This window comes from Ranitomeya variabilis, chromosome 2 (assembly GCF_051348905.1).
Source record: "Ranitomeya variabilis isolate aRanVar5 chromosome 2, aRanVar5.hap1, whole genome shotgun sequence".
Lineage (NCBI taxonomy): Eukaryota > Metazoa > Chordata > Amphibia > Anura > Dendrobatidae > Ranitomeya > Ranitomeya variabilis.
Window position 1 is genome coordinate 947,132,487 of NC_135233.1, and position 24,658 is coordinate 947,157,144.

General features: G+C 41.6%; 1 protein-coding gene across 1 annotated transcript in view; it reads right to left on the bottom strand.

Moving 5' to 3' along the window:
• Positions 1-24,658, bottom strand: part of MED12L (mediator complex subunit 12L) — a 995,158-nt gene that overhangs the window by 825,774 nt on the left and 144,726 nt on the right. Inside the window, exons 13-16 of the mRNA XM_077290760.1 lie at positions 21,214-21,340; positions 9,139-9,347; positions 7,413-7,517; positions 2,305-2,469 (exon numbers count right to left, since the gene is read on the bottom strand). Of these exons, the coding sequence (XP_077146875.1) occupies positions 2,305-2,469; positions 7,413-7,517; positions 9,139-9,347; positions 21,214-21,340 (606 nt within the window). The remainder of the gene's footprint in view (positions 1-2,304; positions 2,470-7,412; positions 7,518-9,138; positions 9,348-21,213; positions 21,341-24,658) is intronic.

The window sequence follows — 24,658 nt, forward strand, 5'->3', positions numbered from 1 at the left end:
TGTTTTGACTGCAGCAGTAACATTTGTTGACAGCTCTCAGCACCGCTGCAGTCAATCACTAAGCTCAGCTATTCGAGTCATCTATATCAACCGAGCTGTGAAACTCAGTGATTGCCTGCAGCAGATGAAGGGAGATATTGACATGACATCATCACTGCAGTCAATCACTAAGCTCAGCTGTTCGAGTCATCTATATCAGCCAGGTTGTGAAACTCAGTGATTGCCTGCAGCAGATGAAGGGAGATATTGACGTGACATCATCACTGCAGTCAAAACACTGAGACCGGAGCAGCGGCAGAGAGCTGGCATTGGATTCTGGGAAGGTGAGTACTATCTGAAGCTGTCATATTACATGACTAAAAACTTTAGGGGCCAATTTTCGTAAAAATGAAAATGCCCTTTAAGGTGTTGACCCATTTGGATTGCACATATAATAGAGCAGAGAGTGGCTAAAAAGAACACCTTTACAGCGCTTTCCTTTTTATTTCAATAGAAACCGTTTAATGTCTCATGTCCCCCCAAAATACAGCTGCAGGGAAAAGAATATTTGCTGCTGGACTCAAACATAGTAAAAATATAATGGTCGCTTACAGTAGAATGCTAGTTACTGTGCCATATGATAGCCTCCCCCCCACAGATCACCAGGAGACCTGTGTCCCCTGTGTGAATGGAGCAGTAGTGAGCATGTGCAACCGCTGCTCCCTCCATGACCAATGGTACTGAAAGTAACCAAATTCGCTTTCTACTCCAGTCCCACAGACTGAATGGAGAGGTGGTCATGCATGCCCACTACAGATCACATTCCCTCTTCTTATTACCTGTATTGGTGAGGCTTTTATATAGATGGAAAAAGTTGTTTATGGAATAACCATACACCCTGCCACGAACTTAACAACTGAGCAGAGGGAGATAGTGGTGTTTTACATACTCCAATGAGCACCAAGAGCAGTTAAGACTTACACCAGGTGAAGAACTGCCTTATTGCCCCTGCAAACATTTGATTTTGCTAAACCCACCATTTTTCTGTGGAAAAGGTTGACCATCTCATGTGTTTGTGGGTTTTCCAACATCATCTGGAGGATCAAGTAGTTTAGATTAAAAATTGGGAGACAATCGAGGCTAGAAAAGTCAGGCAGGGTTTTTCTCCCTTCTCCACTTTGAGAACAAATGAAGCCTCAGCCAAGTATACAAGTATATGGGGGAGTTGAGAAAAATGGCTGATCATCATTTGGACAACAGTTCTCTCATTCGTATACGGCTCAGTATATACTTATAATAATATGTCACAAATTGACGTATAGTGGTGTTTAGCAGTACTAATATCCTACTTATAATCATCCTCGCTTTTTGTATTTTTTATTGTATTTTATATTTATTTTTATTATTTTTTTAGAGGGGGATAAGTTCTAAAATGGTGTTTGAAGATCTATAAAAGGCATGTGAAATGTAAAGAAAATATAGATTCTGTGTTGTCCTAGGATGTGAACTATTGTTAACTAGTGGCATTTAGCCATACCTGAAACAACAAGGGCGTTACTGCACCTCAGGGTCCCACAGCAGGGTTGGGTCCCACCATCTGTCTGACAATAAAGTGAACTACTATTGTGCAAAAACCAACATAACTATTTTTACCTGAGCAGCGATCAACAGAGAGAAGAGTTATAGCAGATCTTCTACGCAAATGAAAACCCAGATAAAAACATCAAAGAGAAAGAAGGCACCCCCTAGTTTTAACCCACAATAAAGTATGTGGTGCCTCTTCGTGAAAGCCCCCCTCCCAAGTCTCTGACATAAAGGAAATGGCAAGCTGAACTTTAGTAAAGCTAAAGATGTAATTAATATACAGTTCATAAGCAATAAAACATGAATAATTGTTGTAAGAGGCGCCTGAAATCTATTTACCAACCCTTTGTACCCCATGAAAACTCAGCCTTGGACCTCTGCCTAAGCAGTAGTGTAGTATGCCTGTGACACATGTAGCCCGGATTATGAAGTGTACTCAGCCAGAGATTTGGATATTATTTGGTAATATCTACAGGTTTGTGGTTTATAAGCATAACACAGATCAAGATGAGTCAAATATAAGACAAAGCGGGGTGCAATGGTAAAAGGCAGTTGGGGTATTAGTAAGCAATGGGCTTATCTGAAAGCAGAGAAGGTGAAAGGGAAGGCGTGACATTTAAGGCACAACATTTTGGTTTATATTCATGAAGCATTAGAATAAAATGTCTGTAGGAAGATCAGTATCCGCAAATATCTGTTACTGTTAAATGTCCTCCCACTGAAAAACATCAAAACACTTACCAGAGGAATGGGAAAGTGTGTCGCATACTGTAAATGGCGTAGAAGTTCGTAGGTAGAAGGGAAAATGATTTCTCGTTTTACTGATTTTTCGCTGGAAGCTGAAACTCTTCTATGATGTGATGGAGAGTGGTTATTATGGCATTCTCCTGACGCCGGTGAAAATATCTAGAGTTCATATATAGACAAGTTAAACCGGTTAAGAAGACATGATAAACATTACCATAATACTCAAGATAAATAAATGTTTACCTGTCTTATTATTCACATCTTTCCAACTCCCTAATAAATATACTATTTTGCTTATGTGACTTTCTTTTGTTTTCTTATTATTCATCCATATCCTATATGCAGCCAATACAAGTGTGTATCATAGAGGCCAGCATGTACACCACAGAATGGAACTCCTATAAAGGACATACAGACATACAGTAGATATGGAAGAAATAGGTAGGACAAATTCCTTGGGTGCCAGGTGCCATTCTTGGAGCTTCAACTGGGGCAGTAAATTAAATCTGGATAAATAACTGTCTTACTGCCCCAACAAACATTGGAGTTGGCTAAACCCATGGGCGGACATACTGCCTGTCCAACCTGTGCAACCGCATAGGGGCTCAGAGCAGGAGGGGGCCCCCAATGGGCATACAAAGCAATGAATGTGAATGACAGCCGGCGGTAGTATTACTGCTATCAGGAGAAGCAGGGTGGCCCGCTCTGCTGCACGCATGTGATATGAGAGTTAAATGGGCCCCCCTCCTCACCTGCTGCTGTCCGGCCAGCTGTCACTGCTGCAGTCTTCGGTGAGGTGAAGGGTAGCAGCCGCTGGACCAAGAAGAGAGGAGGGAGGGGGAGGGCCTCTCAGTCACAGTGAGTCACTGAAGCTTGCTCAGGACCTGTGATGAGGTCACAGGAGGGGAGGAGTCAGGAGTCACATGATCAGGGGCCTCCGTGTATTGCAGGACTCTGTTGTGCTGTCATGGTGCTAGACGGTAAGCTTATGTGTGGCATCAGGAGTTGTTTACAGTGTGGATGTAGCAGAGCCATGTGTGTGTGTGTGTACGAGGTGTAGAGAGCAGAGCCATGTGTGAATGAGGTGTACAGAGTGGAGCCGTGTGTGTGTATGAGGTGTACGGAGCGGAGCCGTGTATGCAAGGTATACGGAGTGGAGCCGCGTGTGTAGGAGTAACTATGTGTGGCCATTATACAGTACGCAGTATCATGTGTGGTCATTATACAGTATGTAGTATCATGTGGGGCCATTATACAGTATGTAGCATCATGTGTGGCCATTACACAGTATGCAGCATCATGTGTGGCCATTACACAGTATGTAGCATCATGTGTGGTCATTATACAGTATGCAGCATCATGTGTGGCCATTATACAGTATGGAGCATCATGTGTGGCCATTATACAGTATGGAGCATCATGTAGGGCCATTATACAGTATGGAGCATCATGTAGGGCCATTATACAGTATGCAGCATCATGTGTGGCCATTATACAGTATGGAGCATCATGTGTGGCCATTACACAGTATGCAGCATCATGTGTGGCCATTACACAGTATGTAGCATCATGTGTGGTCATTATACAGTATGCAGCATCATGTGTGGCCATTATACAGTATGGAGCATCATGTGTGGCCATTATACAGTATGGAGCATCATGTAGGGCCATTATACAGTATGGAGCATCATGTAGGGCCATTATACAGTATGCAGCATCATGTGTGGCCATTATACAGTATGGAGCATCATGTGTGGCCATTATACAGTATGGAGCATCATGTAGGGCCATTATACAGTATGGAGCACTGTGTGGCCATATTTTTTGTTTATAATTATTGTTTATGAAACAGTGTGATCAGCAATGCTAAATGGCTGTGGTTGGGATGTGGATATGGGTGTGACTAGTTGTGAACTGGGTGTGGTCAGAGGCGTGGCTTTAAATTTGCACGCGTCACAAACTTTATCCTTCTTTCCCCTCTTCAAACGTTGGGATGTATGGTATAACTGCGCCCCTACTTGTATATGTTTGAGGAAAAGGTGTGTGTAAATGGGTGTGGCTTACAAAATGGGTGTGGTTTTCCTACACACAAACACAGAACCTGTTGTTAAAAATTTGTATCCCACCCCTGCCTATATGTTTACATAACTTTGTTGTGCTATTGGGGGGGGGAGATTTCTTGCACAGTGTTCCTTTGCAGTCTGTGTCTGCCCCAGGCTAAACCCACCATTTTTTGGTGGAACAGGTTGACTATTTTATGTGTATGGAGGCTTTCCAACATCACCTGAAGGAACAAGTACTTTAGATTTAAACTTTGTAAACAAACGACAGCTAGAAAAGTAAAGCAGGGGCTTTCTCCCCTCTCCACTTTGAAAAAAACATAAAGCCTCAGCTAAGTGTTCATGTATATGGGGGAATTTGGAAAGATGGCTGATTTGCTGTCATTAGGGCAAAAAGGGCTGCCATCAGGGCATTACTGCCCTGACTGGCATTTGGGGCCTGATCAGCAGAGGTGGACCGTATCGGGCCCCGTCTCTTCTGCTGATCGGGCCCCAGCGGCAGGCTTCTGCCTGTGCAGTAACTGAACCTGCGTCCGACACGCAGGTTCTGTTACTCTATTGCCATGTGGACAGGGTTTGCACAGCAATAGTTAAAGCGGCCCGCCAATCGGAGGCTGGCAGCTGACGTAAGCACACATGTCACCGTTGTATGACGTCATGGTCATTCGCCGGCGAGTGCACGCTTCAAACGCCTGGAGGGATCAACATCGCCACAGGAGCGCGGCAAGATAAAAACTATTTTTTTTTTATTGAAAGCGGCTGGGGGCAGGATGGGAAACACGGGGACAGGATGGGAGACACGAGGCAAACAATGATGGCACGGTAGGATGGAGACATGGGGGCAGGTTGGGAGACACGAAGGGAACAATGGAGACACAGCAGGGGCAGGATGGAGAAAGGTGGTGCAGGATGGAGACAGATGGGCAGGATGGAGATAGATGGGGCAGGATCATGGGGCAGCATGGAGACAGATGGTGCAGGATCATTGGGCAGGATGGAGACAGATGGGGCAGGATGGAGACAGATTGGGCAGGATCATGGGGCAGGATGGAGACATGGTGCAGGATGGTGACAGATGGTGCAGAATCATGGGGCAGGAAGGATACGATGGAGACAGATGGGGTGGAATCATGGGGCAGATGGGGCAGGATCATGGGAAAGATGGGGCAGGATCATGGGAAAGATGGGGCAGGATCATGGGAAAGATGGGGCAGGATGATGGGGCAGATGGGGCAAGATCATGGAAGTGATGGGGCAGGATGGGGAGATCATATGGGGCAGGATAGGACATCACATGGAGGCAGGATGGGAGAACATATGGCTGGAGCCAGGAATGAGACACACGGGGGCCAGGATGGAGGATATTATTACTGCAGTGATGTATTTATCTTATTTTTTGAGGATACTGTTTTAAATGGGGAGGCAGTCCTGTTACTGTGCAGAGCAACACTGTCACCTTTTTTTATTCATCTGGTGTAGTTTAGAATTTGGGGAAAAAAAGTAATGTGTGCTGCAAGCGGTGCTCTAGATAACTGTGTTATTTCCTGCAGAGACGAGCCCTGGCTGGAAGAAGTGATGGCGGTCTGCGCTGGATGAAAATGAAAAGCAAAGATGAAGAACTTCACCTAGAGATGTCACTGGTGAGTCAGTGTGTTACCTATACACTGACACTATACACTGTATGCTATATACAGCGGTCCTGTGTACAATGTCACCAGTTATCACTGTATTACTTTTACACTATACACTATATACAGAACTCCTGTGTATAATGTCAGAGGTGATCACTGCATTACCTGTAGACTATACATTGTATACAGAGCTCCTGTGTATAATGTCACCGGTGATCACTGTATTACCTGTACACTGACACTATATACAGAGCTCCTGTGTATAATGTCACCGGTGATCACTGTACACAGACACTGCATAATAAGTACAGATCTCCTGTGTATAATGGCACTTATGGTGATATTAGTATTGTGTTTTTTCTTAGTGATCAGTATTTTAGTATTCAGTCACTATGTGGTGGTAATATGTTGTCCGGCCATGGTGTGGTGGTATTTGTTCCTTGTATGTGCTATTATTTGGTCATTTTGTGGTGGTAATATGTGGTCTGGTTATGGTGTGGTGGTATTTGTTCTTTGTATGTGGTATTATTGATCATCATGTGGTGGTAATATGTGGTCTTGACATGATGTGGCTGTATTTGTTCCTTGTATGTGATATTATAGGTCACTATGTGGTGGTAATATGGTGTCCGGCCATGGTGTGGTGGTATTTGTTCCTTGCATTTGCTATTATTTGGTCACTATGTGGTGGTAATATGTGGTCTGGTCATGGTGTGGTGGTATTTGTCCCTTGTATGTTATATTATTCGGTCACTGTGGTGGTAATATGTGGTCCGGATATGGTGTGGCAGTATTTGTTCCTTGTATGTGGTGGTCACTATGTGGTGGTAATATGGTGTCTGGTCATGGTGCGGTTGTATTTGTCCCCTGTATGTGATATTATTGGTCATTTTAAAAATTGAAAAATAAATAAAAATATACCAAAATTATATTGGATATTTTAACAAATGATCAATAGGATAGAGTAGAGTAGTGCTCAGCCAAAAGAGTCTACCTTGTAGTGGTGGCGGCTTAAAAAATCTTTTGACTGTGGACAGTTCGAGGGGTGGAGCCTGGGCGGAGTCTCAAGGGGGCCCACAAAATTTTGCCAGTATGGGGCCTCGAAATTCCTAGTGGCAGCCCTGAGGGCAACAGCTCTATCATGTGTATAGGCACCTGATGTAAGATTGGCGCATATAGCTCACTATATACATTGTGTATAATAATACATGAACCATTTTCAGTGTACAACTGAAACTGGAAAGAGTTGACCTCAACAACATAAAGACAATTATCTAAGTAAGCATGTGAAAAACAGTAAGTCAAAAGTGATATAACTATATACATGGCCGTACACTCATATAGCACATTGTGCATACAATAATGTTTAGACCGATTAAACTGGCATCCGAGTTCTTACAAATACACATACTGGAAATTCGGAGCCAAAGTCTGTTCGGAAGTCATTTTTCTCAATGTCCTCAAAGAGGTGGGCTGTTCCTGAGTCAGTCTCCATTTGGGGTCCCAAGCCTTGTTCCTAGGGATAAAATCAAAATAAAACCATGGCTGCACCATGTTACAAAATAACTAAACAAATATGATATTTCCTATGTCGAGAAACAATCGATCTATTGTGACTCTCTAGCTTAAAATTCAGCGTCATAGAATGAAAGCTGTCACTTTAAATTTATGTGCCCTAGCAGTGCTTTTGCCATATGAACAAAATAACTGCAAATTTGAAGTCCTGAACAGTGGACTACCAGGCAAACTAGGCAAACTACTGTAAATACAAATTAGGCTAATGTTGACAAAACCTGCTCATATTGGCCAGAAATCTAATATATATGGGGGCTCCAGACAATTCATTGTCAAGGAAGTGAAGGACCTAGAATGTCTGATTTCGAACCGCTGATCCTTTTCTTCTCCTAGAGATAAGCCACCACCAGACATATCAGATATAGGTTGCCGTCACACTAGCAGAAATTTGGTCAGTATTTTACATCAGTATTTGTAAGCCAAAACCAGGAGTGGAATAATTAGCGGAAAAGTATAATAGAAACATATGCACCACTTCTCCATTTATCACCCACTCCTGGTTTTGGCTTGCAAATACTGATGTAAAATACTGATCAAATACTGCTAGTGTGACGGCAGCCATAGAGAACACAGGAGTGCTAGGCTGAATGGTGCTCCTGTGTCAGGGAAAGCCAGTCAAGATGGTTGCCAGCCCAACATTCGACCGAACCATGGTTCAGCCCATAGCCATCTATCTGTACGAAAGATGAAATGTAAGATATACTGATTATGGGGGAGAGATATATAGTGAAGAAAAATGGAGAGTGAGGCAGCACATCCAGTGAATTAACCTTTTTTTTCAAGCATGTGTTTAATGAGCTTTTCTTACTCTCCATATTTGTTTATTGTTAGCGACTTATGAATTAATTCCATATAAGTTTGCATCTCCTCTTTCAAATTGCAAGTGATCTTGCTTTGTCTCTTGACAAATATATAGGATGTGTAAAGGCCACATACTTATTACATAAAAGCTGTATAAATTTGCTGATTTCGGAGGGATCCACTAGTCATTCAATGCTGGTCTCCCGAATCTCTCGTTGGTGAGATGATGATGTCATAGGATGTAAAGATTGGGTATTTTGTTTTTATTTGCACAATAACTTTGCTTTGCCTGCAGATGAATCTGGCAGTGGCTTACACCACTCTCCCCATATAGAACCCTGTGCACTAACAAGAGACTGATGAGTCCATGTATACCAGATTAACATTTTAGGGAACCAGGCTGACCATCTAATGTGTAAATTTGATTTCAACATGTTTTGTTACTCAAGGTAAAGAAACAATTGTCTAGCCAAGCTGAGCCTTCCATATGTATGGAATGAAAAGCTAATTTCTCCAATGGTTGTGTATGATGTTCAGCCATATTAGGAGGTGAAACTTAGAGTAAAATAATCATAGGTTTTTCATATATTGAATGCACTGCTGAAGGAAATTGTGGAAGGTTAGAGACCTCGTTTCACTACAGATTATTCTCCCATCCCATCTATAAGCTCAATAAATAAAGCAGCATACATCTTCTCTCCATCCTGATTGACTGCATGAATGAGAAACAAATTGGGTGAATTCATTGCATTGACACTTACCCCAAGTTTGACATTGGGATCTTTGGCGTAATGGTCATTTAAATGTTCCAAATTTGGTGATTGAGATTGCTTACTAGATGATAAATCCCCACGTGATATTAGTGTACACATGTAAGCATCATGAGAGAATATATCATGGCGGATAAACTCACAGAAAAGTAAAACCAGATTTAAAAACTCTGTTTTTTCATATTCATCATTTGGGTCATCTACAAAAAAATATATCATAGTTTAGTATGCCAAGCATCAATTAAGAAAATGTATAAGTGGCTGTATAATATATACAGTCATGGCCAAAAGTATTCACACCCCTGCAATTCTGTCAGATAATACTCAGTTTCTTCCTGAAAATGATTGCAAACACAAATTCTTTGGTATTATTATCTTAATTTAATTTGTCTTAAATGAAAAAAACACAAAAATAATTGTTCTAAAGCAAAATTGGATATAATTCCACACCAAACATAAAAAAGGGGGTGGACAAAAGTATTGGCACTGTTCGAAAAATCATGTGATGCTTCTCTAATTTGGATAACTAAATCACACTTGCAGCCAGTTGACATGGATTAAAGTTGACTTAGGGTACCGTCTCACAAAACGATTTACCAACGATCACGACCAGCGATACGACCTGGCCGTGATCGTTGGTAAGTCGTTGTGTGGTCGCTGGAGAGCTGTCACACAGACAGCTCTCCAGCGACCAACGATGCCGAGGTCCCCAGGTAACCAGGGTAAACATCGGGTTACTAAGCGCAGGGCCGCGCTTAGTAACCCGATGTTTACCCTGGTTACCGTCGTAAATGTAAAAAAAAAAAACAGTACATACTCACATTCCAGTGTCCGTCAGGTCCCTTGCCGTCTGCTTCCCGCACTGACTGACTCCCAGCCGTAAAGTGAAAGCAGATCACAGCGGTGACGTCACCGCTGTGCTGTGCTTTCACTTTACGGCCGGGAGTCAGTCAGTGCGGGAAGCAGACGGCAAGGGACCTGACGGACACCGGAATGTGAGTATGTACTGTTTGTTTTTTTTTACATTTACGACGGTAACCAGGGTAAACATCGGGTTACTAAGTGCTGCCCTGCGCTTAGTAACCCGATGTTTACCCTGGTTACAAGCGAACGCATAGTTGGATCGGTGTCACACACACCGATCCAACGATGACAGCGGGAGATCCAGCGACGAAAGAAAGTTCCAAACGATCTGCTACGACGTACGATTCTCAGCAGGGTCCCTGATCGCTGCTGCGTGTCAGACACAGCGATATCGTATGGATATCGCTGGAACGTCACGGATCGTGCCGTCGTAGCGACAAAAGTGCCACTGTGAGATGGTACCCTAAACCTCTGTCCTGTGTCCTTGTGTGTACCACATTAAGCATGGAGAAAAGAAACAAGACCAAAGAACTGTCTGAGGCCTTGAGAAACCAAATTGTGAGGAAGCATGAGCAATCTCAAGGCTACAAGTCCATCTCCAAAGACCTGAATGTTCCTGTGTCTACCGTGCGCAGTGTCATCAAGAAGTTTAAAGCCCACGGCACTGTGGCTAACCTCCCTAGATGTGGACGGAAAAGAAATATTGACAAGAGATTTCAACACAAGATTGTGCGGATGTTGGATAAAGAACCTCGACTAAGATCCAAACAAGTTCAAGCTGCCCTGCAGTCCGAGGGTACAACAGTGTCAACCCTTACTATCCGTCGGCATTTGAATGAAAAGGGACTGTATGGTAGGAGACCCAGGAAGACCCCACTTCTTACCCCGAGACATAAAAAAGCCAGGCTGGAGTTTGCCAAAACGTACCTGAAAAAGCCTAAAACGTTTTGGAAGAATGTTCTCTGGTCAGATGAGACAAAAGTAGAGCTTTTTGGGCAAAGGCATCAACATAGAGTTTACAGGAGAAAAAAAGAGGCATTCAAAGAAAAGAACACGGTCCCTACAGTCAAAGATGGCGGAGGTTCCCTGATGTTTTGGGGTTGCTTTGCTGCCTCTGGCCCTGGACTGCTTGACCGTGGGCATGTCATTATGAAGTCTGAAGACTACCAACAAATTTTGCAGCATAATGTAGGGCCCAGTGTGAGAAAGCTGGGTCTCCCTCAGAGGTCATGGGTCTTCCAGCTGAACAATGACCCAAAACACACTTCAAAAAGCACTAGAAAATGGTTTGAGAGAAAGCACTGGAGACTTCTAAGGTGGCCAGCAATGAGTCCAGACCTGAATGCCATAGAACACCTGTGGAGAGATCTAAAAATGGCAGTTTGGAGAAGGCACCCTTCAAATATCAGGGACCTGGAGCAGTTTGCCAAAGAAGAATGGTCTAAAATTCCAGCAGAGCATTGTAAGAAACTCATTGATGGTTACCGGAAGCGGTTGGTCGCAGTTATTTTGGCTAAAGGTTGTGCAACCAAGTATTAGACTGAGGGTGCCAATACTTTTGTCTGGCCCATTTTTGGAGTTTTGTGTGAAATGATCAATGTTTTGCTTTTTGCTTCATTCTCTTTTGTTTTTTCATTTAAGACAAATTAAATGAAGATAATAATACCAAAGAATTTGTGATTGCAATCATTTTCAGGAAGACACTGAGTATTATCTGACAATTGCAGGGGTGTCAATACTTTTGGCCATGACTGTAACTGGCTGTACTGTCAGAGGAAAATGTAGAAAAGTTCTATATTAAACCCTTGACGTTGCAGCCATTTTGTTCTTTTTGTTTTGTATTTTTGATCCTGCCATCCTAGAGTAATAACTTTTTTTTCATCAGTAAACATTTATTTAAACATTCATCAAGACTAATAATTGGAGAAAATATGATCATAATACATCTCGTACATATATAATTCGCACAAGCATTTGCATTTTCCAAAAAACACAAGTTTAACCTATTCACCCGCCTCCCTCTATCCCTCCCACAGTCCCAACAAACTTCCTCTCCCTTTCTGGTGCACATCAAAACATGTAATAAATTAATATTGAAGTATGAGTAAATTGAAAACTACATCCTTCGCTAACTCCTCAAACTTCACCCCAGGGAATCCAGTTGCCCCATTGCTTACCAAATTTAGCTGTTGCTCCCATTCTAATATACCTATTTTTCCATCAGTATGGTGTGATTCAACCATCGGGTTAGTTTGTCTATCAACAGGGGATCCTTTGCCGGCCAATGCTTAGCTACAGATGTTCTCACTTGGTAGAATATTTTGGTCATAGCCAGTTGAGTTGAAGCCGCACCTACCTCGTCTCCAACAAGGCCCAGAATACAAGTCTTGGGATCAAGTGGAACTTGGAGACCAAACACTTTCAAGACTAACTTTCTGGCATCTTCCCATAATTCAGCCAGTTGGAGACAGGACAAGGATATATGTATTAAGTCAGCTTCTTCCCTACATCTTGAACACATGCCATCTTTTCTAAGGTTCATTTTACGTAGTGCCTTCGGAGTTCCATACACTGTATGCACTAAAAACAACTGAGCCATATTAATCGAGATCCTTCCTGTCAATTCAACAATGTCCTCCTACTCCTCCATAGAAATGTTTCCCATAACTCTCTCCCAATTAGCTTTAACCCAAGCCATGGGGTCTCCCAGAATATTCAGCAACAGAGAATTACATAGTAGTGAAATCAACCCCCTAGTGGTTTAAGCACATACCACATAGTCTATTACCTCATTATAAGAGGGTAAGGTCCAAGAAATTTTCCTGAGTTTTACTAGCATGTCTTAATTGCATGTATTTGAAAAAAAACGCTGAGCTGATCAGATTGAACTCTTGTTTCAAATGATCCATCTACATATAATTGGAGCATATATTTAGTTCCCGTCTTTTCTAATTCCCAAACCCCTCCAAACATAGAAGCTCCTTTACACGGGTATTGTCTCAGATTTTATGTATAAGAAATGAAGTAGGGAGTCGTCTCAAGCAACCCTAACATTTATGGGATTCCTATAGAAGTGTTAGTAAACTTTCCCTTTCCCTTATGTGTTTTAGCACTAATGTCATGGTGTTAAAATTAGGAAGCCAAGAAATAGCCACAGATATGTGACAGCACAAATCCCCCTGATCTTTAGGTTATTGCAGCTTTTCCAATTTAATTCAGGGACTACCCCTATTCCTAACAAAATGCCTGAAAATATTGTGCATTTTCCGAAACCAATATTTAGGAATCCATTTGGGGAATTAAGGAGAACATATAGGATGCAAGGCATAAGGCATATTTTAATTAGGTTTGTTCTACCTTGTGCTGACAGTGTAAGTTTTCCCAGGCATTATACTCTCCATCTTAGTCACAAAAGCACCAAGCTTCAGGGATATAAAGTCCTGCGTTTTCCTTGTAATGCGAATAACCAGATAGTAGAATTCTTGTACCACTGGAATATCTGAAATATCTTCCTGAGCCAACGTGTCCCTGTTATCCAATTTTTACCAGTTTATAGTCAATCTGAAAATTATCCGAATTTCTTAATACTATCCATTAAAACAGGAAGTATTAAAGTTTTTAACAAATAAAGAAGGCTGTCAGCATATAATGCAATCCTTTCTTCCCTGTCCCCATATTTAAAGCCTTCTATCTCATGATGCTGTCTAATAATACAAGCTAAAGATGCAATTGCCAAGGCAAAGAGTAGTGGAGAAAGGGCAGCATTGTCATGCCCCCCTATGTAGTTCCAGAGTATGAAATAAATATCCGTTAGCCCTTACCCTAGCAGTCAGGGCCTTATATAGCATCCTAATCCATTTAATGAAGTTAGGACCAATGCCCATTTTCTTAAAAGCTGCCTATAAATATCCCCACTCCACACTAACAAAGACTTTTGTGGCATCTAGAGAAAGAATAGCCTTATTTTTCGGATCCTCCTGAAACGCTTGTATATTAACCCCTTCACCCCCAAGGGTGGTTTCCACGTTAATGACCGGGCCAATTTTTACAATTCTGACCACTGTCCCTTTATGAGGTTATAACTCTGGAACGCTTCAACGGATCTTGGCGATTCTGACATTGTTTTCTCGTGACATATTGTACTTCATGTTAGTCGTAAAATTTCTTCGATATAACTTGCGTTTATTTGTGAAAAAAACGAATATTTGGCGAAAATTTTGAAAATTTCGCAATTTTCCAACTTTGAATTTTTATGCCCTTAAATCACAGACATATGTCACACAAAATACTTAATAAATAACATTTCCCACATGTCTACTTTACATCAGCACAATTTTGGAACCAAAATTTTTTTTTGTGACGGAGTTATAAGGGTTAAAAGTTGACCAGCAATTTCTCATTTTTACAACACCATTTTTTTTTAGGGACCACATCTCATTTGAAGTCATTTTGACGGGTCTATATGATAGAAAATACCCAAGTGTGACACCATTCTAAAAACTGCACCCCTCAAGGTACTCAAAACCACTTTCAAGAAGTTTATTAACCCTTCAGGTGTTTCACAGGAATTTTTGGAATGTTTAAATAAAAATGAACATTTAACTTTTTTTCACACAAAATTTATTTCAGCTCCAATTTGTTTTATTTTACCAAGGGTAACAGGAGAAAATAGACCCCAAAAGTTGTTGTACAATTTGTCCTGAGTACGCTGATACCCCATATGTGGGGGTAAACCACAGTTTGGGCGCATGGCAGAGCTTGGAAGCAAAGGAGCGCCATTTGACTTTTCAATGCAAAATTGACTGGAATTGAGATGGGACGCCATGTTGCATTTCGAGAGCCCCTGATGTGCCTAAACATTGAAACCCCTAACAAGTGACACCATTTTGGAAAGTAGACCCCCTAAGGAACTTATCTAGATGTGTGGTGAGCACTTTGACCCAACAAGTGCTTTACAGAAGTTTATAATGCAGAGCCGTAAAAATAAAAAATCATATTTTTTCACAAAAATGATCTTTTCACCCCCAATTTTTTATTTTCCCAAGGGTGAGAGAAGAATTTGGACCCCAAAAATTGTTGTGCAATTTGTCCTGAGTACGCTGATACCCCATATGTGGGTGTAAACCATTGTTTGGGCGCAGGGCAGAGCTCGGAAGGGAAGGAGCGCCATTTGACTTTTCAATGCAAAATTGACTGGAATTGAGATGGGACGCCATGTTGCATTTCGAGAGCCCTTGATGTGCCTAAACATTGAAACCCCTAACAAGTGACACCATTTTGGAAAGTAGACCCCCTAAGGAACTTATCTAGATGTGTGGTGAGCACTTTGACCCAACAAGTGCTTTACAGAAGTTTATAATGCAGAGCCGTAAAAATAAAAAATCATATTTTTTCACAAAAAATGATCTTTTCACCCCCAATTTTTTATTTTCCCAAGGGTAAGAGAAGAAATTGGACCCCAAAAATTGTTGTGCAATTTGTCCTGAGTACACTGATACCCCATATGTGGGTGTAAACCATTGTTTGGGCGCAGGGCAGAGCTCAGAAGGGAAGGAGCGCCATTTGACTTTTCAATGCAAAATTGACTGGAATTGAGATGGGACGCCATGTTGCGTTTGGAGAGCCCCTAATGTGCCTAAACATTGAAACCCCCCACGAATGACACCATTTTGGAAAGTAGACCCCCTAAGGAACTTATCTAGATGTGTGGTGAGCACTTTGACCCAACAAGTGCTTCACAGAAGTTTATAATGCAGAGCCGTAAAAATAAAAAATCATATTTTTTCACAAAAATGATCTTTTCACCCCCATTTTTTTATTTCCCCAAGGGTAAGAGAAGAAATTAGACCACAAAAGTTGTTGTGCAATTTGTCCTGAGTACGACGATACCCCATATGTGGGTGTAAACCATTGTTTGGGCGCATAGCAGAGCTCAGAAGGGAAGAAGCGCTATTTTACTTTTCAATGCAAAATTGACTGGAATTAAGATGGGATGCCATGTTGCGTTTGGAGAGCCCCTGATGTGCCTAAACATTAAACCCCCCCACAAGTGACACCATTTTGGAAAGTAGACCCCCTAAGGAACTTATCTAGATGTGTTTTGAGAGCTTTGAACCCCCAAGTGTTTCACTACAGTTTATAACGCAGAGCCGTGAAAATAATTTTTTTTTTTTTTTTCACAAAAATGATTTTTTAGCCCCCAGTTTTGTATTTTCACAAGGGTATCAGGATAAATTGGACCCCAAAAGTTGTTGTCCAATTTGTCTGGAGTACGCTGATACCCCATTTGTGGGGGGGGACCACTGTTTGGGCGCATGACAGAGCTCGGAAGGGAAGGAGCGCCATTTGGAATGCAGACTTAAATGGATTGGTCTGCAGGCGTCACGTTGCATTTGCAGAGCCCCTGATGTACCCAAACAGTACAAACCCCCCACAAGTGACCCCATATTGGAAACTAGACCCCCCAAGGAACTTATCTAGATGTGTTGTGAGAACTTTGAACCCCCAAGTGTTTTACTACAGTTTATAACGCAGAGCCGTGAAAATAAAAATTATGTTTTTTTCACAAAAATGATTTTTTAGCCCCCAGTTTTGTATTTTCACAAGGGTATCAGGATAAATTGGACCCTAAAAGTTGTTGTCCAATTTGTCCTGAGTACGCTGATACCCCCTATGTGGGGGGGAACCACTGTTTGGGCGCATGACAGAGCTCGGAAGGGAAGGAGCGCCATTTGGAATGCAGACTTAAATGGACTGGTCTGCAGGCGTCACGTTGCATTTGCAGAGCCCCTGATGTACCCAAATAGTACAAACCCCCCACAAGTGACCCCATATTGGAAACTAGACCTCCCAAGGAACTTATCTAGATGTGTTGTGAGAACTTTGAACCCCCAAGTGTTTCACTACAGTTTACAACGCAGAGCCGTGAAAATAAAACATATTTTTTTTCCCACAAAAATGATTTTTAGCCCCCCAAATTTTTATTTTCCCAAGGATAACAAGAGAACTTGGACCCCAGAAGTTGTTGTTCAATTTGTCCCTAGTACGCTGATACCCCATATGTTGGGGTAAACCCCTTTTTGGACGCACGGGAGAGCTCGGAAGGGAAGGAGCACCGTTTTACTTTTTCAACGCAGAATTGGCTGGAATTGAGATTGGACGCCATGTCGCGTTTGGAGAGCCCCTGATGTGCCTGAACAGTGGAAACTCCCCAATTCTACCTGAAACCCTACCCCTAACCTCACCCCTAACCGTTTACTGAACATTTTCTGACAGTCATAAGTGCCACGTATATAAGTGCCACGTATATAAGTGCCACGTATATAAGTGCCACGTATTTAAGTGCCACGTATTTCAGTGCCACGTATTTAAGTGCCACGTATTTAAGTGCCACGTATTTAAGTGCCACGTATTTAAGTGCCACGTATTTAAGTGCCACGTATTTAAGTGCCACGTATTTAAGTGCCACGTATTTAAGTGCCATGTATTTAAGTGCCACGTATTTAAGTGCCACGTATTTAAGTGCCACGTATTTCAGTGCCACGTATTTCAGTGCCACGTATTTCAGTGCCACGTATTTAAGTGCCACGTATTTCAGTGCCACGATATTTCAGTGCCACGTATTTAAGTGCCACGTATTTAAGTGCCACGATATTTCAGTGCCACGTATTTCAGTGCCACGTATTTCAGGCACTGAAAAATACGTGGCACGTAAATACGTGGCACGTAAATACGTGGCACGTAAATACGTGGCACGTAAATACGTGGCACTGAAATACGTGGCACTGAAATACGTGGCACTGAAATACGTGGCACTTAAATACGTGGCACTTAAATACGTGGCACTTAAATACGTGGCCTCTGAAATATCGTGGCACTTATATACGTATATAAACGTATATTTCAGTGCCACGTATTTCAGTGCCACGTATTTCAGGTTAGGGGTAGGGTTAGGGGTAGGGTTAGGGTTTTTTGTTTTTTTCTTGTTTTCTTGTGTTTTTCTATAAAAACGCATGCGTTTTACCGCGTTTACATGCATTTTTTTACACGTGGTTTTTTAAAAAAACGCATGCAGATAAAAACGCAAGTGTGAAACCAGACTAAAAGACGCTTTTTATAGCAAAAAAGTTTTTGCGTCTCCACATTTTGAGACCTAGAATTTTTCCACATTTTGGTCCACAGAGTCATGTGAGGTCTTGTTTTTTGCGGGACGAGTTGACGTTTTTATTGGTAACATTTTCAGACACGTGACCATTTTTTATCACTTTTTATTCCGATTTTTGTGAGGCAGAATAACCAAAAACCAGCTATTCATGAATTTCTTTTGGGAGAGGCGTTTATACCGTTCTGCGCTTGGTAAAATTGATAAAGCAGTTTTATTCGTCGGGTCAGTACGATTACAGCGATACCTCATTTATATCATTTTTTTATGTTTTGACGCTTTTATACGATAAAAACTATTTTATAGAAAAAATAATTATTTTGGCATCGCTTTATTCTGAGGACTATAACTTTTTTATTTTTTTGCTGATGATGCTGTATGGCGGCTCGTTTTTTGCGGGACAAGATGACGTTTTCAGCGGTACCATGGATATTTATATCCGTCTTTTTGATCGCGTGTTATTCCACTTTTTGTTCGGCGGTATGGTAATAAAGCGTTGTTTTTTGCCTCGTTTTTTTTTTTTTTTTCTTACGGCGTTTACTGAAGGGGTTAACTAGTGGGGCAGTTTTATAGGTTGGGTCGGTACGGACGCGGCGATACTAAATATGTGTACTTTTATTGTTTTTGTTTGTTTTTTTTAGATAAAGAAATGTATTTATGGGAATAATATTTTTTTTTTTATTATTATTTATTTAGGAATTTTTTTTTATTTTTTTTACACATGTGGGAATTTTTTTTTTTACTTTTTTACTTTGTCCCAGGGGGGGACATTACAGATCGCTGATCTCACAGTGTGCACAGCACTCTGTGAGATCTCCGATCTCACTTACAGCCGTGCAGGCTGCAGCTTTCATCTGCAGCCTGCTCCGACCCGGAAGTGCTCCCTGCAGGACCCGGATACAGCCCCTCGGCCATTTTGGATCCGGGGCCTGCAGGGAGAAGACGTTCGGTACGAGGTGAGTACATCACCTTGTACCGATCGTCTCAGGGAAGCCCGCAGGGAGCCCCCTCCCTGCGCGATGCTTCCCTGCACCGCCGGCACATCGCGATCATGTTTGATCGCGGTGTGCCGGGGGTTAATGTGCCGGGGGCGGTCCGTGACCGCTCCTGGCACATAGTGCCGGATGTCAGCTGCGATATGCAGCCGACACCCGGCCGCGATCGGCCGCGCTCCCCCCGTGAGCGCGGCCGATCGCGTATGACGTACTATCCCGTCGGCGGTCATGGGGGCCCACCCCACCTCGACGGGATAGTACGTCAGATGTCGGGAAGGGGTTAAGGAATAGTCTACTTAAATTATTGGCTGTAGATTTAGATGGCATAGAGCTTTCCTGGTCTGAGTGCATAACCGAGGTTGTACAATTCAATTCAAATGAGCTTTATTGGCAGGACTAAGTACAAGTTAGCATTGCCAAAGCATATGGTAAAAATACGGGGGTGGGGGAGGGAGACATTTAGAGGTCCAGGATATATCAGACTCCTTTTAGAGGATAGGGGATATACTGTGTTAAGTCTCATTGCGAGAACGTTAGCCAGAAACTTACACATCTGACGGCAATAATTATGTAGGCCTATACGAATCCAGTAATTCCTTGTCCTTACCCTCTTTGGGTAAAACCACAGTCGGCACCAAATAGAAAGATCGTGAAAGTTCCCCAGTTAAAAACACATAACTGAACTTTTCCAAATAATGCTTCAGGAGTTCACGCTCAAAAATCTTATTAACTTCTATTGGAAGACCATCCAAGCAAATGGCCTTCTCATTAGACATTTACCCCACCGCTAACTGGATTTCTTCCACTGAAATTGGCAAATCCAAGAACTCCCTATCTTTAGTTCCCAGTATTATAAGGTAACTATAAATAAATTCCTAAATAAAATTTAATTAGCAAATCACACTCCTTTCATACAGCCAGATACTCACTATAATAGCAACTGTCATATTACAATGACAGAAACCTCTCCTAAATGTTATTATGAAAATGGTAATCTGTGATTATGTGCAGTAAGAAGCTTTTCTCCCTTCCTTCATGTTTCAGAAAATGTACTCCCAGTGGAGATACCAACAGTGCTAAGATAAGAGGATGCTGCTCACATGCCTGCCTATTCTGTCTTTCTGATCTAATACTGGAGGACTGCACAGGAAAGAAGAGGCTGCTCACACTGCTGTCCACCCTGTCTTTCCGATCTCATACTGGAGATTCCAGAGATGCTCAGGAAAGAAGAGGCTGCTCACACTGCTGTCCACTCTGTTTTTCTGATCTCATACTGGAGATACCAAAGATGCAGAGGTAAGAAGAGGCTGCTCACACTGGTATCCACCATGTCTTTGTGATCTAATGTGGAGTTAAGAAAAGCCCACTCAAACTTCTGTCTGCCCTGTCCATCTGATCTAATACTGGAGAAACCAGGGGTTCTGAGGTAATGAGCACCTTCTCACACTGCTGTTCACCCTGTCTTTCTGATCTAATACAATAGATTGGTATTGTTCCAAAGAAGAGGTTGCTCACACTGCTGTCCACCATGTCTTTCTGATCTAACACTAGAGATACCAGTGGTGCTGAGTTAAGAAGAGCCCACTGACACAGAGATAAAATGATCATAGATTTTTCATATTTTGAATGCACTGCTGAAGGTGATTGTTGTGGGACTATTTTCCATGTTTCACTACTGATTATGCTTCTATCCTATCTGTAATCTCAATGAAAGCTGCAGCATACATCTTCTCCTGATCCGGATTGACTGCTGATAGGGAAAACAGAATGGATGAATTGCATTGATACTTACCCTGTGTGTCTGATCTTATACTGGAGATACCAGGGTGCTCACCCAACTGTTGACACCGAACAGTAGCTATTTAGGAATGTATTTATATTGACATTTAAGTTTTGTTTTTTTTTTAAACCAGAAAAAAACACTTTAATAATGTCATTTAATAATAATGTAGAATTTTTAACAATATGTTTTTTTTTCTTGGGATCCAATATTTCAAATAAACATTTTGTATAATTCTATAACAGGGGAGAAGAAAAAAAACTCACTGAGAAATGGAGCTTGTGAATCTAAAAATCTAAGCAGAATACCCTGGAATACAGGCAAGCTAGATCCAGCAAGGGAAGTGGAAGAGATAGATTCCTTTTCATCCAAAAACTCTGATTCACTGCAGCGCTGTAAAACACCAAAAGATTAAGAACAATCTAATGTTCAATAAACTGGTAGAAGCTGTTCTAGTAAGTAATATAAATCCGTCCTTTCTAGTTAATTAATAAAGGGGCCATAGAAATATGCATGAGAAGCCAACTGGCATGTGAGCACAATTTAGAAAATTACATACTTGCAAACACGTGACCACCCACTCTATCAGACGACAGTGTACAGAGTGGGCCATGTATATGGATACACGCTGAATTTGCAGAATGGGCAAAACAAAAATTGGAACAGAACCCTCAGTTTGCACAGACCATTATGTTCAGTGATGAGGCAAACTTTTTTGGGTGGGCCATTTATATGGATACACCTAAATAACATGGGAATGGTGACAGTTTTCTTGTGTAGGGTGTCTTGCATTGAAATCTGCTGCAATGACACGGGTACTGCATTCACCAGACATCAACACAATTTCTATCCGCTGCTCACGTGTTAACCTCTGTGACATGTCAATGGCTGTAAACAAAGAGAAACTTGTAAATATCTCATGAAAGAATAAAGTTGCGTTAAAACCAAGCACACCATTGTTTTTCTTGTGAAATTCTCAATAATTTTGATGTGTCACATGACTCTCTACCCATTGGAAAAAATAAAGTTGGATCCAAGATGGCCAACTTCAAAATGGCCGCCATGGTCACCACCCATCTTGAAAAGTTTCCCCCTCCCATATACTAATGTACCACAAACAGGAAATTGATATCACTAAGGCTACTTTCACACTAGCGTTTTTCTGCGGACGTCTCAAAGCGTCGGCGCGACGCATCGACGGATGCATCACAAATAGTGAAAAACGCACGCAACGCATATAGTATGTCGACGGATCCGTCATAGATCCGCTAGACGGTTCCATCGAAAAACTGGATCCGTTTAATCCATTGTGTCTGTTTTTACTATCCGTTTCATCCGTTTTTATGACGGATCCGTTTACCCTGCCTAAAAATGGGGGTCTCCTTATGTGATTGGCTACTGGAAAATATGGAAAACTATATATTGAATGTTTTTACAGCCCATCTTTGAAAGGGTTTATTAGAGAAAGTGGCAGCGATGGAGCAAGTACTTGTGAGGATTGCAAATGTTGTAACCGATGTGATTTTCGAGACAAATCGCCTGGATATTATGGTTCGGGAGAAGGAGGCGGCAGCAGAAAGACAGAGGATGCTTCAACCTCGAAGGCGCAGACTATGGATTCATCCCATTAATGCACTGCGGATGACCCGGGGTGTATATTCCACTCTGTACATGGAGTTGCGCCAGAACCCGGAGAAAATTTTTAATTATGTTCGGATGAGGCAGGAGCATTTTGATTTGTTACTGGAACAAGTTGGGGATGTCATCCAAAGGCAGGACACACGCATGAGGCTTGCCATTTCACCAGCGGAGTGGCTGATGGTGACCCTGCGGTAAGTTCTTTTTTTTCTTTTTTTTTTTAATCATTGTTCATATTTAAACCTTCACATCAGCAGTGAACATGCTCCACAAAATACTGCGCTGAAACACTGCGTTGCATTTTCAGGAGCATGTTAATTTTTTTATTGTTTGTGGCCATTACTAATTTTTTAACACCTGCTGCATAAGAATGCACAGAAGTAAAAATGCTGTTTTTAATGAGCACTACAACAGGCAAAAAAAATTCGCAGTGCCATTTTTTGAAACTTAAAAAAAAAAAAAAAAAGTAACATTTGTATAAATTGTTTAAAAATGTTATGTGGGTATTTGCAATTTTTAATAACTTTTTTTTTTTTTCACAGCTTCTTAGCTACAGGTGAATCCGTTACGTCACTACACTACCAATTCCGCCTACGTGTTTCAACTATTTCCGGAATTGTAAAAGGCACCTGCTGCGCTATTTGGGATAACTTGCACACGGAGTACATGCCCCAACCGACAAGGGACATCTGGCTGCAGAGTGCAGAACTGTTTGAGAAACTCTGCCATTTCCCAAACTGCGTGGGTGCAGTAGATGGGAAACACATCCGCATAGCCAAACCGGCAGGATCAGGCTCAGAGTTTTTCAATTACAAGAAGTACTTTTCCATCATACTAATGGCCATTGCAGATGCCAACTGCAAATTTCTCGCTGTGGACATTGGAGCCTATGGCCGGTCCAACGACTCCCAAGTTTTCAAAAATTCACCAATGGGCCGTTGTTTGTATGCAGACAATTATGACTTTCCACCAGCCAGAGCACTCCCGGGAACAAGCGGACCGTCTATGCCGTATGTTTGTGTGGGTGATGAGGCCTTCCAGTTATCCACACATCTCCTCAAACCGTATTCTAGCAGAGACTTAACCAGAAGAAAAAGAGTGTTCAATTACCGATTAACAAGAGCAAGAAGAGTCGTGGAATGTGCATTTGGCATTCTCACTGCCAAGTGGCGCGTGCTGCTCACCGCTATAAGACTGAACACTCAAACAGTGGATGAGGTTGTGAAGGCCTGCGTGGTCCTACATAACTATGTAATTTCCAAAGAGCCTGTTTCCATGGAAGATGAGGACTTGGAGACCACCCTGTGGGATTACCGCAGCAGCTCTGTCTGTTCTGCCGGTTCTGTTTCCAGAATGAGGGACCACTTTGCTGAGTATTTTGTTTCACCTGTGGGCAGGGTGCCATGGCAAGACAACATTGTGTGACAACTTTTCTCATGTATTGTTGATTAATGTTTGTGTAAAAAAAATTTTTTATTGACACCAACTTATAAAAATTACTGTCCAAAACTTTGGTATATTTAGGGTAATAAACCAAATGTTATACCTTCTAACGTGTGTTGTGTAATGTTTTTGTACATTTAGTTAGCATACTTAAATGAAGGCACTTCACAAAGAAATTCTTTTTAAACCAAACCAAATTTTATTTAACATATTACAATACAAAATTTGTGATCATTTTTTTTATTAAAAAACATTTTTGGCTAAATATTTTTTTTTTGTTTTTGTCAACCTTTTTATTGGTTACCCTTTTATTTTTGGTAAACTTTTTATTTTAAGTAAACTTTTTTTGTAAACTTTTTTTGTAAACTTTTTTTTGTAAACCATTTTTTTTGTAAAATTTTTTTTTGTAAATTTTTTTTTGAAAAATATAACAGCATACAACATTTATAACAGCATACAACATTACAAATCGGTAAAGTGTGGGGTGGAGATACTAGCGGAGGGGCTGGAAGGTTGGACCACGTCGATAGGTGGGGAAAGCCTACTGGGTTGGGGTGTAGTGGAAGGGGTGGAAAAAACAAGAGGCTGAGCAGGGGTGGGTGTTGTTGGGTTAGGTGGAATACTAAATGG